Source organism: Acartia tonsa, chromosome 1 (genome assembly GCF_053477335.1).
Source record: "Acartia tonsa isolate MP-2025a chromosome 1, ASM5347733v1, whole genome shotgun sequence".
Lineage (NCBI taxonomy): Eukaryota > Metazoa > Arthropoda > Copepoda > Calanoida > Acartiidae > Acartia > Acartia tonsa.
This window is the reverse complement of record NC_137260.1, coordinates 27,627,261-27,642,777: the sequence shown is the minus strand read 5'-3', so window position 1 is coordinate 27,642,777 and position 15,517 is coordinate 27,627,261. Positions and strand designations below refer to the sequence as shown.

At 32.2% G+C, this 15,517-nt stretch overlaps 1 protein-coding gene across 1 annotated transcript in view; it reads left to right on the top strand.

The window, feature by feature from the left end:
• The window catches only part of LOC145316538 (uncharacterized), a 249,816-nt gene that overhangs the window by 227,930 nt on the left and 6,369 nt on the right, over positions 1-15,517 (top strand). The window contains exons 31-33 of the mRNA XM_080157114.1: positions 5,326-5,665; positions 5,860-5,963; positions 12,051-12,171. Of these exons, the coding sequence (XP_080013240.1) occupies positions 5,326-5,665; positions 5,860-5,963; positions 12,051-12,171 (565 nt within the window). The remainder of the gene's footprint in view (positions 1-5,325; positions 5,666-5,859; positions 5,964-12,050; positions 12,172-15,517) is intronic.

Here is a 15,517-nt window from a genome sequence, read left to right as displayed (position 1 = left end):
AGGTACTTATCAAAAAATAATATATAGTAGATATATATATATATATATAAATATATATATATAATGTTTTCATTAACACGATCACACCTTGACTGACGAATAAACAAGACAGTAATGCTTTATAAAGTTGAAAGCAATAATGTAAATACAAGACAGCAAAATTAACTATTTACAGTACTATAGCCTATATAATGAATATGAATAAAAAAAACGATCTATAAATTTCATCCTAGAATGAGATTTATACATCAAATCAATCATATCCATTACATAGGATATTGCTGGAAATTGTTTCTGGCTATGTCAGCAATCATAGCCTCATACTGTTTCTCATCTCTGCTCTTTTCAGAATCCACAACAGGCCCCACCTGATTGCCCCACCTATCCACAACAGGCCCCACCTGATTGACTGTCTTCTTCAGAAACTGCTCAGGTATTACCCTATTATTAGGCACTCCAGGACCCTCTTTCTTTTCGCTACCGGCTGAGAAAAACTTAGCTTTGGTCTTTCCTATGCGAGAATCAGGAGCTGGCGGCTTGCCATCTCTCTTCTGCCAGCAACTAGCCACTACATGACCTTTTTTCCCACAATACCAACAAATCATAGTTTTAGCCTTCGAATTCAGAGCCCCAATCACGTTCTCAACCTGATCCCAAGGAATATCATCATCCCCTTCAATCCACGCATTATTATCGCCAATCTCAGTCCTGCCCTCCATATCAGATACATGCACTTCACTGATTACAGGCCTAGCTTTCACCTCCCTAGAATCCTCTAGCCTCAACCCTTCCATAGCCTGAGAATAACAGGACGTTACATTTTCAGGTGATACGTGTCCAGAACGAGCCCAGCTTACATAATGCTGACCTCTGCGAATCAAATAAGTCAAGAAAGCACTGTAATCTTCCAGGTAATGCATAGATTCAATGAAATTAGCCATATCTCTAGCTAAATCAGAAAACAGCAAATTCTTAGCCACATTATTATAGAAATCACGCCAAGATTGTCTAGAAATTTGACCAGGATGCATAAGCCTAAACAGACGCAATTTAGCATTGAAAAACACATCCACATTCTGACCACTCTTTTGTTTCAGGGCGTAAAAGAATTCGGTAGCCGACTCTGTATCAGCAAAGGGTATCACCAACCTTCTTATCAACAGGTAATAACCTAAAGCACTTAAGGAAGCATTAGCCTCCGGCGTAATCAACCTCCCCATCTTCTTCCCTTTGCACTCAAAAATCCTATTGTACAGGATGTCCTTGAAAAGCATAGGATCCTCCAACTTTGCGAACCTAGCAACCCTCCATAAGGATAAGAAATAATCCTCAAAATCAATGTTTCCATCCCAAAATGGAGCATCCCGCACAAAATCACTATCCCACTTGACTCCTCTTACAAGACAAAACTCCTTAAACTGCTCCTCTACAGTCTGTTGGCTTACACTACCGCCGGCCACCTTTTTATAGGCCTTAAGCACGTCAGCCCTTTCCTCAATTAAAGGAAATATATCCAACAATTGATTTTCATATTCGGTCAAACAACTCTCACGAACATTCATCCAATTTCCATTCCCAACAGGACCTAAAAACTCAATCTGCGAAAACTTCAAATGGCCAGGAGCACTTTTCCCTCTTTTAGCCTCAAAATTTGTAGAATCCAATTTAGCCTCCACACTCAAACGATTAATGAAAGATGTATTAAACGAATCATCCCCCGTCGCCTTGACTGCAGATACACTAGCCCCCATACTTGTTTCATACAAAAAACCGCTAATATCCCCATCCACTGGCAATTGCGCCACCTTTTTCTTAATAGTAGCCAAATCAACATCATAACCTAACTTCTTATGCTCATCAGAGTTCTTAAACTCTTTCACCTTATTCTCCAGCCGTTTATTCGCCGCCGTTAACTTATCCACCTGATCTTTGACAGTCGTATGCTCCTGCAACATTGCCCTAACATATTTTTTTATGCTTTCAGGCACAACGTCATTCTCCACCTCGCCCAACGCCAACTCCACATTCGCATTGGCACCTGCACCAGCATCCTCAGCCGCAGCATCCTCCTCCTCCCAATGTTCGGGAGTTCCATCATCATCCTGACTGTCATTCTCCCGAGGACGTTTAGGCGGCCGTCCACGCTTGCCTTCAGTTTTACCCCGCTCTCCTTTTTCTCCATCAGCCATATCCGAGCACTGGAACTAGATCCGCCGTGAAATTTAGATCAAAAGAGTTAAAGAATGAAATTCCACAGAAACCTGAAATATAAATCAAGTTAGAAATATAAAAACTAAAACAAAACTGTGAAAAATCCGAGATAAAAAAATATCTCAAAAAGTGAGTGACTTCAAATTAAACACCACTTCCCCCACCCTTAACTCAGCAGCAGGTCTAAATAACACGTAGCACAATAAGACTGCGCCAAATGTGATATAGACAAACAGCATAAGCTAATGATAGAGTAGACTTAATGTTCAATTCAAAATGCAATCAGATTTTTAAGTATTTATTATATTGGATTAAATGCAGTTTTTGAGTAAATAAGATTATAAATTGATACTATATTTAGAAATGATTAAATATGTTAATAAGTCAAAACTACTGATTATTTAAAGCTGGATAGTTCTGAAGTAGCAGGATGTCTGTCTGTATATCAGGACACCAAACAACAGGATGACTGTCTGTTTAATTAATACAATGTATTAATTAACTATGCACTTTGAAGGGGTAGAATATCTGCTTAGACAAACTATATAAAGTAATAGGATGTCTGTAAATAGCTGTATTGGTCTTAATAAAGACTCGAACCCAAACCAGATAATGTTCTGTGTTAGGACTCTCAATATCAACTGACTTAAATATATTTTCTCTTTATTCTTTCTGAGAGCAATTAAAGAGCAATTAAGAGTAACAATTAACATATGGTCTGCAAACTTAAATATATGACATCACAACATAAATATATGACAAATATGACGGTCAAATATTAATTGTCTTTAAATGGGGGCGCAAATTGAGCCCTAGCAGTCTGTAAAAAATTATACAGGAGTATTTTACTTTTTAAAATTATGGCCTTAAAAGTGTTATTTTTAGGGATTATAAACTTATCATAATAGTCCTATTACCATGTCAAAACTGCTTTAGAAGATTCATTAGGGAATACTTTATCTTAATCATTATGACAATTTTAATATCAGTTCTTCGTTGACATGTCGCTGAGATGTCAGGAGTATCATTTAGTCGACAATTAATTTGTATGACGACTGAATGCTTCCAGTGTTGACACCAAACATCAACTCCCCCCCCCCCCCCCGAAAAAAAAAGAATTTTTAAATTTGAGTCCCTCTCATCTTTATTACAAAAGAAAAAATATGAGAAAAGTAGAAATGTGTTTGCAATTAGAGCTACAGTTATGGTTAGTTTGATCTTAATTTTGTTGCAAAGCTTCTCGCAAAAGATTTCGATGGCTATGGCTAGTCGTTTAGTAATCCAATTAAACATTTTGCCTTTCTTTATCCATAGAAACTATTGTTTTTGATTGATAGAAAAAAAAGTTTAGGACAGTTTAACTAAAAAGTATCAAATTCTTTCTCCGTGTAGATAGCATACATTGGCGGATAGAATTAAAGGAAAAGTAAATTTGTCATTCATTTGCCAATCCCTGTCCCCCTGTTGTGCACCGAAATTGCTAATGCGTGCGCGTTACGAAGTGCAAAGAATAAAAAAGATTAGTTCATAAAGAATTTGGACATAATACCCCCTTTTATTTTACTTTATTCTTGCCTTAATTATAGTTGAAGAATGGGAATTATGTATAATTTTAAGCCTTTTGTTTTAGGGTAGTTAACAAATAAATTAGGTGTTATTAATGTTTTTTTTAACTTGGAATGCACGCTTTATAAAATTGTTGAGTAGTTTAGTAATCCTGTTATGTAGAGTAGTAAGGTTTCTAGGTTTGGAACCCATTTTTAGGAAGCTTTACATAGGTTTGGGGTGGTTTTTGGCTTTATTTCTTAACGGAAGATGTAAAATCTAGTAATATTATGAATGTAGAGTAGCTTCACTCAGAAAACTGTCGTTCATGCAATACTAAATGAATATTGACCCAATTTAATTTCATGCATGAAAAAATCTTCCAAAAGTGAATAATTTTCTAACAATAGAAATCAGGGAAATTATAGATATTGACAAATTAATATCTAACTGTATCTGTCAATTGTTTTGAAACAACAAGAATTGGCAACGTATTCATCTAACAGTTTTGTTTCGTTAGGACAATTAGTATTCAATATTTATTCATTTGTACTATTCAAACATTAATTAATTTTTATTTTGTTATTTATACATTCAGTATATTTTAATACTTTTAAAAAGAAGAGCAAACAGTCACATTAATAGGTTGATAAAAGTTAACTAAATTTCCAACTGATTATTTTCAATATATTAGAGTAGAATATTTTTTCCTGGGCTCTACAGTCTACAGCCGTATGTCTGTCACCTGTTTCTTTTTAAAAAAAACTCACATATTTATTTTTGTTTAATTTTCAGGCTATGCTTATTTTGTCTTTATACAGTTAGGGAGTTGAATCCATTTTTATAGAAGCAGAAATATAATCTATGATTATGGTTTGGACCCGCTAAAACTGTAATCTACCCTTCCACTTTCCCCTCTCTTGGTGAAGATATCTTCAACGCCGATACGATTTTTGAAATATAAGATTCCACTTTTGTCTCTCTTGTTGAAGATATCTTCACCAAGAGAGGCAAAAGTGGAATCTTAAATTTCAAAAATCGTTTTGGCGTTGAAGATATCTTCACCAAGAGAGGGGAAAGTGGAATCTTACATTTCAAAAATCGTATCGGCGTTGAAGATATCTTCACCAAGAGAAGGGAAAGTAGAATCTTACATTTCAAAAATCGTATCGGCGTTGAAGATATCTTCACCAAGAGAGGGGAAAGTGAAAAGGTAGATTACAGTTTTAGAGGGTCCAAACCATAATCATAGATTATATTTCTGCTTCTATAAAAATGGATTCAACTCCCTAACTGTTATATATTTAATTATATTTCTCGTATTCATTTGAATCCGGTCGATAGGAACCGGTTCTCATGAATACGAAAAAACTATGTCTAGCATCGTTTTATATCCAGTTTTCTACGAATATAGAAATGTACAATCATAAGATTAAAACTAGTATTTTTAGCCGGTGCCTTCGGCACCACGGGGCTAAAAAAACTAGTTTTAATCTTATAATTGTACATTCTATATCCGCGGAAAGCCGTTTATAATACGATACGAGAAATAACTATTATTACTTTCAGGTAACGAGAACAATTTTGAGACAATGGAAGAATGTGTCATAAACTGCGGCGGGCCCAGCAATCCCCACACGCCCTCGCCCGTCTCCCTGATCCAGCACACCCCCTCACCACCCTCCCTGTCTTTCCTAAGTTCTCCCGCCTCTGTTCACGTTGAGACAACGCCAGAACCGCGTTTACCCACGCACGCCCCGCCGCCGAGACCTGTGTCTATAATAACATCGGTGAAGCATACCACCACCACAACTACTACAACAACAACAGCTCCGCCGCCGCCTTTACCGCCGGCCCTGGCGCGCACCGGTAGCTTGAGGTTGAGCTCTATGAAACCAAGTTTTCCCAGGGATGGATACTTTAATATTTATTTTCAATGTTAAATTTAGTAATTTTATTGGGCAATTTCAGCAAAAACTTTACTTAACAGTTTAGAATTTCCATTAAAACAGTTTTTTTTAAATTAAACAAATGAAATTATTTTAATTTTACTTTATTTCTATGTTTAAACTGTTCTAAAATCTATGAAAGTGTCTCTCCTAGAATGAATTTAACATTAACAACATTCGGTCCAACAACAACAGTTAAAACAACAACACCAACACATCCTCCAAGATTTGTAGCCACAAACACACCAGAGATTGTATGTAAGTACATTTTGCTCATTTTCTGAAGGCGAAGATTTTCTAAATTAGATTTAAAAAAATAGATTTTCGGCGTGATAAATGGACGTTAGTTTAGGCATAATAGAATAGTCCTACCGATATCAAAAACAGTATTATGATTTCGAAGCCTCTCTATAAATAAGTCTTAAATGTAAGTCCATATTAAACATACTGTATTTAGGTAATATTGAGGGAAATTTTCGTTCGGACTTCTATTACTTTTATTCATTAGGAAAACATAATATTGTTATGTTGACTGAAAGAATAATTTAACTCAAGAAACACAAATTTCTAACAAATATAGTTTAAAAATATCCGCAGGGGGGGTGGGAATAAAAAAGTATAGAGTAACAGAATTCAAATTTTTATTGTTAATTTTAACATCTATTACAACTTAAATGATATAAGTTAAACTTAATTGAAACTAATGTATGTATCAATTATCCAATCAACAACCACAAACCTTCATTGGAAATTATAATTAAGTTTACATTTACAAACTATTATGAGATTAAGACATTGAAACAATATAATAATCATTAAGAGGTTGGGTGATTTTATTACTTAAAAAATATATTTCTAACATGTCTTGTTAAATATTGTGCGATTATTCAACTCAAAATAGGGTTCAATTGACTAAATTCTGTACGGGTTAGCCTGAGAAATTATCTATTTAGACAATTTAGACCATATTAAATTGCGATTAATAGAGTGTACAATAAAAGTCAAGTAAACGTCTTTTCTTTCAAATAATAATATCAGCATAAACCACCGTTAAAATCGCAAATTGATAAAATTCTACAAATATTTACATAAAGAATTCTTATTTTGTTTCCTAAACCTATCCCCTTAATTCTGAATAATGGATTAAATTTATCATATTTTTATGTTTGTTAATATGATGTTGATTATTAACCACAATTATAGATGTTATTCTGCTTAGGAAATTTTGAAAAATTCCGCCTAAATACAGAGCAAAATTTCAGTAACAAACTTCTAAACAGTATACAGCCTACTAGCGGCTACGCCTTAAGGGGCACTAGTGGTAGAAGGAGGGCAAATCGACCCACCATTTTCAATTTTAGTTTTAAAAAAAATTGGGGGGTGGGCATTTTTTCTAGAAGCGTTTTCTCTTGGGAGGGTGTTAGTACCCTCTCCTAAAATAGTTTTAAACCTCCCCAAGAAAATAGTAAGATTTGCAAATGTGTTGTAAATTTTGATTTGGTGTAATTAATGTTAAATTCTTTGCCATTCCTTGCCATATACTTTGGTTTCACGCCTTTGTGAGTAGATTTAATATCATTTCTAAGGTTCCTTCATTTGCAGCAATTTTACAGCACATCAAGCCACTATTTCAAATATAAATGATACTGTAGTTAAATGTTATTTAGTATCTGTAGAACCATTTGTAAACCAAATTAAAGGAGAACCTTGAAATTTACAAATAAAATCAAGACCGAAGAAGAAAAATTGTTCGATTAAACGTTTCAGATGTAAAGAAGCCAAAAATGCTTAAATTCATTCTTAAACTTTACATGAATTTTTTTATTGGTAGCGAAGCGAAGCTACTCTATAAATACTTTTATTTGCATGCAGTCTGTCAGTTCATGATTCCATGGAGAAAATCTGTTTTTCTCTGCTGCTAATTAAAATAGATGGCTGAATTTTTTTGTTGAAGATTCCCTGTACCACTGAGCCTCCAGTATATCATTAACTTTGTCCAAGGGTATTTCAGTCATGCTACAAAAATATAGATATTCAAATATATGTAACATTATCATCGGCTCTTTAAATAACTTTGTCTGTATTTTTATCCTTGTTTTTTGTGCTTCGCTGCTTATGGATGGTGTCATTCTTTTTTTAATAATCAAGTAAAACTAATTGTAAGATATGTAATTTTTGGAAACTTCCACAATAAAAGATTTGCTTTTCGGTGGGATTTTTTTATATCTATTTGATTAAATCTTGACTCTTAACTGTCTATTCAGTGTAAGGTCGTAGAGAAGTCAATTAAAAATTGATTAAATTCAGTCAAGTTTTATTCGCTTTACGACTTTTAATTCAATTTAAAGCACACAGCAATGAAAGGATTTAGATTAATCGATTTCCCCCTTTGTTGATCTTTTTTCCAAATAAGGCATTTTTATTAATTAACTTTCAAAACTTGTCACTTTCTTATTTCTATTAGATAAAGTCTTTTTTCATTTCTCTTTTTATTTTCCACTTCGCCCTTAGTCTTATATTTAATTTGATGTAACCTTTACAATACGAACAGCCACTTTTCTAGAGGAGGTTTCTCTTAGAAGGGAGAAGGTACTTTTCTCCAAAATTGATAAATGAAAACTGCCTCTGAACCTATAGGAAGCTGTCTGTAAATGCGAACTAAATCGGATCAAGGATAGCAAAAATTCTTCGTGGCACATACAAAGACAAACATACTGTTACTTTTATATAAGTTTAGCATTAAGGGTTTTGAGCAATTTATGCAATAACCTTACTAATCTCTTTAATAAGATTTATTAAGATAAAAAGTGGCAAAAAAAGGGAATTATCTCATTTGGGTAATTGATCTAGTAAACTAGATTTTATCATTCTTATCAGGACAACATTTATAAGAATAACAGTTGGGCAGTGGTCATATTTTCTTTTCTTTCAAGATAGTATCCTTCACATTTCTGCTCTTTCAAATTTAAAGAAGAAAAACAAATATTTTCAATAACAGAAATTTGTCTTGAACTCCAACCACTTCAGTTTCTTTTCAGTCAATTTAGTTTTCATATGTGAATACTTAAAACTGTATTTTTCCTCGATAATGCTTATTATTGATTGGAGAAAAAGCTAGAAGCAAAGTTGTTTAGGGGACATTTAACTGTAAATTATTCTGCTATCCTAAGTTTTACAAACACGTTCTATCATTCGTTGGCTTAAAAAACATGAAGACCTTTACTAAATCTAAAGATTGGGCAATTTTGTTTATGACCATGTCATTTGTGATGAACTTAATTAATCGTCCATTGTCTTATCCCTTAAAATTCCTGATTAATTGTATGCAGACGAGCGATTTTCTTTTTAAGTAAAGTTTAATGTTTTGATTTGCCCGCGTGTACAAGGCTGAGTATAGGCTTCAGGGTTGTATAATTACAGTACAAATCTAATTGGCATTTGAAGTTTTTAAAATCCAGGCACATAACTTCCCTAGTCAATTAGTTAAAGTTGCAATTTGAATATTGCAAAGCTCGATTTTAGATTTTAAAAATAAAATTTTAGCCTATAATGAATATCTACTTAGAAAAGCCATTTCATAGCAATTCTGCATTTCATAGTATAATGTATTATATGAATGTTTTTAAAAACTTATCAAGTAATATTTATTTTAAAGTAATTTTTTTATTGTTGAAAAAGTTCTAGGCAAAACAGGGTTTTTGTAAGTATTAAATTCTTTTCGTTTGTTGCCATCTTTGTCTAAAACATTTTAAAGTAAGGAGTAACTTAAATATCTTGATTATGATAACAAATTCCTCAAAAGTTCTGTAACTAAGCTCAAAGGCTACAAGAATACTTGAGTTTTTGGTACCAATAATTCTTTGGCATAAAAATCTTGATAGTATAGAATCAATAGAATTTTTATAAATATTGGTCATTTTTTGCCATGGAACTAACGAAAATACAAAGAAGGGTATTTTCAGATCTGCTGGCTGCAGCTTTACAATATTCGAAAAAGGGCCGGTTAGGCTGCGGCTGAACAAAAATCTAGGAGGCAGGTTGATAAAATTGCAGTATCGCAGCTGGTCAGCAGATATTTAAGATGCAGATATTTTTTCTAAGTTTATTTCTACTTTAATCAAAAAGATATGCACTTATTTAAATACTTGAATCAAAAGTTTCAAGCACAAAAAAATAAGTAAGCCCAAAACGTCTGAATGATGTCAAAAATATATCAAATTTGTCTTACATAATAATAGCGTTCCAACTGTCTGTTATAAGAGTGGCTAATGGCTATATATGTAGTACATGCAGGGATATAAAGGGATAAGACAATGGCCGATAAATTAATGTACATGCTCTATGATAATACACAAAATATATATAGATTATATATATAATATATGGTTAAAACGTTTGGACACTTAACCTTATGAACCAACCAATAAAAATTCTCAGACTTGTAAAGCCAACGAATAAGAAAACGTTATTTTAAAACTTTGGGGACTAGTATAATAAACAGCCCAATGTCCCCCCTTCCCTGGTGTATATGTTACATTTTGGTCTGTTTTATATCCGTTTATATTATAATTTGGTGTTATATCATAATTCCATTTTTAAGGATGTATTATAAACCCATATATCATATTTAAAAGTTAGAAAAATGTCATAATAATATAATATGGCTTTTTTTTAATAAAAAAAAATATCCTGTATGTGGTATTTTACCTCTCTTAAATATACACCTATAACACCTATGTGGATATCTATAATACAAAGTAGAACGATGTCTGTCTGTCCGTCCGTCTGTCCCTTAAGAACTCGGTAACCACTGAACCGATCGGATTCTACTCTTCAGGGTATATACCTAATGGTCCTGTAGTGGTTTTATGCTATTTTCTTGGGGGGTGGGACACCCCTAACCCCCCCCCCCCCCCCAAAAAAAAAAAGATGTTTTAGGCTCTTATTTCAAAATAAATGGCAGCAACAGAAATACTTAATTTTTTTTCTCGTATTCATTTGAATCCGGTGGATAGGAACTGGTTCTCATGAATACGAAAAAACTATGTCTAGCATCGTATTATATCCAGTTTTCTACGAATATAGAAATGTACAATCATAAGATTAAAACTAGTTTTTTTAGCCGGTGCCTTCGGCACCACGGGGCTAAAAAAACTAGTTTTAATCTTATAATTGTACATTCTATATCCGCGGAAAGTTTTTATAATACGATACGAGAAATAACTATTATTTACCTCTTGGGGCAAAGCCCCCAAAGGCTAGGTGCGAAGCCAGTAGTATATATATATATTTTCTTAAAACAGTTCTCTTTGCCATTATTTCTATGGTCTTTTGTAATAAATTTGACACAACCCTCCCACTCTCCAAAAAAAAAATCCAGTAGCGGTATCTTATCAATTTAAAAAGCTTACCATTACCAATAAACATTTTCCATAAAAGGCCAATAATATATATAAAACTTGGCATTTTTTGTGTTCTTCTCCATCCGATTGAAACCGCTAAAGAACCTTTTTTCTCATAGCAATGTTGCAGATGGACAAAGTTATCAGAAACGCAGAGATTTTCTAACCCTAAATATTAAATTCTTCACTTTAAAAACTCGATAATCTATTTTTGCTATTGTGAGCAAATTGAATCTTTAAGGTTATAAAAAATTATTGATTTTGGCTGCCAAAATGATATTTGCACACGCGACTATTCGATAATCCAAAAAGTGCTCGGATTTGATTGACACCATTAAAACATTGGCCCCTTTTTTACAATACGTCATTTGAAAAAAGCCCGGAAAATGTCAAAACAAAATTGACAATCCTTTTTTGGCACTATGCTCAGTTCTCAACCAAAAAGCCGCAAGAAACGAGCAGGTTTTTTCCGCTGCGCTTTTTGGTGCAATGCACAGGGGCTCTTTGACTTAGACAGTTTCTATGAGAGTAATTTAGTTCTTTTTTGTTCAATTCTTTAATTTATAGAGTTCTCCCTTTTGAATAGGTCTCGTGTCTCGGTATGGTTTCAGGCTATTTTCTTTTTAAATCTAAGTCTTTTATTATTTTTCTGACCCATATTTACTTAACCATTTTAAAGAGAGCCCTATGATGCTTTAGGTTCAGCCGCTAGTATACAAAAAAAAGTAAATATTATTCATATTATAAAAATTTGAATCAATCAAAATGTAAAATATTTTTTCCATAAAACAAACTTAGCTTCCTAAGAGAAATAGCCTAAAACCACCAAAAAACAATATATTAAGCATAACTAGAAATAAGAAGCGGAATTTGTTAATCAATTTTGCTTCAGATAAAAGAATGACTAAAAATTTTAAAATATTTATGATCATGTTTATTTTAGTTACGAGTATAACCCTGCCAAGTATAAGTAACTGTGGCCTCCCCAAGGATGCCGGAGACTGTAACTCATACAGAGAAAGATTCTACTTTGATCCTGTTTCTCAACTGTGCAAAAAATTCAGGTAATATATTTTATTAAAGATTAATAAAAGATTAAAAGGTCAATACGTTCTTCCATGGCCAGGGGAGGGGAATAGGGATGGAGTGATTGAAAGAGTCTCTCACAATATCTACATATTCTATTTCCATTTAGATATATTTTAGGGAAATATATTATAGCTTCATTTATCAAAGTTTGCAGGAGAAAAGCCACTCTACAAGATCTCACGACGTGTTTGTCCGTTTATCTGCAACGCTAACATGCTATAGAAATTTTCTTTACTTTTCTATATTTTACTTTAATCAAAAATAAAGATTTTGCAGATTTCTTCATTTTTTTTTAAAAATAGGCTTTGAACGCAATCTTTCTTGTATTCTTAACTTATGTCACTAAAATAATAATAAATGTTTATAATTACTTTTGATAGTTATTAATAATTAAATGAAAATCTACCTAAAATTATAAATTTAGCTTTACTTTACTTTAGAGATAGAGTCAACAAAGACTATTTGTTAAATTAATTATATCCCAAATATCACTGTAAAATGTAGATAAAACAAGGATAACATAAAATCGAAGCTTATGAAATGGAACATAATATAGTTTTGTATTATGAGTCTATATGGAAAAAGTGTGGTCCTCGTGCCTAATCGCCCTTGAATCACCATAAAAAGTTTCAACTAATAGGATGATTATTGCATATCAAAATTGGTACATTTTATAAAAGCGTTGCTTTTAAAACTAAGGATTGCATGATTTAAATATAGATCTAGATTAGAACTATTATTGTTCTTCCACTGTAATATAAACTATTTAACTGTAAAATAAACTGATCTTTGCTGTTGAAAAGCCGAGCTTTTCAATAATAAGGGTATAAACATCAGTGCATTGAAAACAGTTAGGACTATTGCATTTATAGGTGTGCGAAATTGTCTTTTTCATGGCAAAAATATTTCCAAAATGATTGGAGTCGAACTACTTTAATATAGTAACAAAAAAAGAACTGTTCGTTTACATTATTCTTGTTATTTATTTTGTTAATTTTTGCTCTCATGGATTTTGACGTTCTTTATATTTTAGTACAAAAAGCTTGTCTATCTGTTTGCGATAGACTTTTTATTACAATGTTTTTCACCAATTTGTGACATGAAGAGTTTATAAATGATGTGAAAAATAACATTAATCACATGATGATCCAATCTATGCGCACTTTGGTAAAAAAATTTGAAAATTTTGTATTTTTTCTTTAAAATATTGTACCATAACCATATAGAATTAAAGCTTCTAAATAAAAATACATATTGAATTTGAAGTTTAATCTTAAATGGATGGTATTGTCCCAAACTCTTATTTTGAAATGACTGTGACTCTAAGTATATAGATTACTGATACAAAATAAATACTCTTCTCAGATTAATGATTAATTGTTTACAAGAAAAGTGAATGAAACTGTAACATCTGAACTGTACAATAGTGAACAATATATAATTCTAGTAACTTCGTACCTAACCTATATGGACTATAGAAAACTAGCTAAGAACTAGCAATAGGTCTAGACACAAAAACTTGCTATTTTTAATTTAATAAAGATATTAGAATTTGCTTTAAACAAGGATGACAAAATATCCATAGGCAGCAAAGCACAAAAAAACAGACGATTTGAGTGGTATAGCAGATAGAGAATATGCGTCAAATGATAGAAAATTACGAAACTTTAAAAAAAAAAAAAAGATATTTTGTGTCTATAGCATTACCGATAAACTGTTGAACCAAGTGCATTAAAATATCTGACGAGAAAATTATATTTCCCGCTTAGCATTATAGACGGACCTTCAGAGAAAGTTAACTACAGAGTAGCTACTAGCTTATCTATCAAGAAAATCATAATTACATTTCTTACAAAAAAGTTTAAACAAAATATAAATTTATCTTCATATTGGTATTTTTTAATGATTTGTCTTTTTTAATTTGTTTAATAATTATTTATTATGTCAAAGTTCTTACATACATACACAGAAAGACATATAAGTACACAAAACATACTATCAGAATTCCAAGCTTAAGTTTGTGAAATGTTAGCTATGAGAGTTGGAGCTACAATATTTTCAACCATTTTTTGATTATGCATTAATAACAAAATTTTCAATATCAATTTTTGAAGAATACAGTTTAAGGGCTTTTTTGTATATTGTTAAAACTTTATTTATTTACATCCTTTTTTATTGCAATATGTATTTTCTTATAGTTTGCTATTTTGAATTTTGCAATATTTGTATCTCCCTCTTGGAACTTGAACTATTCGCGCTGGCTCCGGCTAATTAAGAATGGCAATTGTGTCCAATCTCAACCTAATTGGATTGTGCCATGCGGGGGGGGGGAGTGTTACTCCTATCATTCGGGAGAGAAATAAATTAGGGAGAATGGCTATCCAATGGTTTGCAAATGGCATTTATATGTAACAAAAAAGAAGGCAAATTAACAATATAAAATGCCCTTAAGCTTTAAAGCTTTAAAAAGGGGGTAGGTTTTTTACGATTATAATTTCAGAATATAGAAATAGTTCCAAGTTAGCTAGATAAAAATTTCAGTCATTTCCATCTTATTTTGTATTTAACATCATTTTTTACAACAAGTGACTCCAATTCAAGCCTGTAGTGGCATTGCCCCTTTGAACATTTTTTCGGAGAAGGTTTGGTGTGACATCCCCTACTCCCACCCCTTCCATATCCAACCTCAATAAGATATAACTAACACTTAAACAAAGATTCTCAAAAAAAATTAGACCAATTGTCCAAGTAGTTTCAGATATTTTAAGGTAAACTTTTTTCAATGTGTCTAACACTTTCTCCGTGGGATTTGTGTTTTAAGTCCCCTTGCAGAAATTAAGTAGGGGAAAGTGTTAAAAAGGGTTACTGGTATAAATATTGGTAAATGGAGGGAAGGAAATATAAAGGGGGGGAGGGTAAGAGTTATAATTTGCACACTCATGGTATAAATAAAGATTAGTTTACTGATCTTATAATATGTGTCCAGTGAAAGGGATATTTTTACTATAAAATAAAGTGTCTGCTCGTGTGTTTAAGGTATATCCAATTAACAAGAAGAAGAATATTAAAATTAAATTTAAAATGATTAAGAGAAAAAACATACTAAAAAAGCGGATATTTAGTCAGTATCAGAACTAGTAGTTTGTTGTATATTAAAGGGTACTTAACATTTTTAAATCTTTCATTATAACAATAAAAAGGGGTACATAAAGTTGAGTTTGATGTTTTTAGGTTTGTTGTATTCGTGATTTAAAAAAATTTTGATGCCTTTCAAGCACTGATCCATCTTCCTTATTTTTAAAACTAAAATAAGGGGGGGGT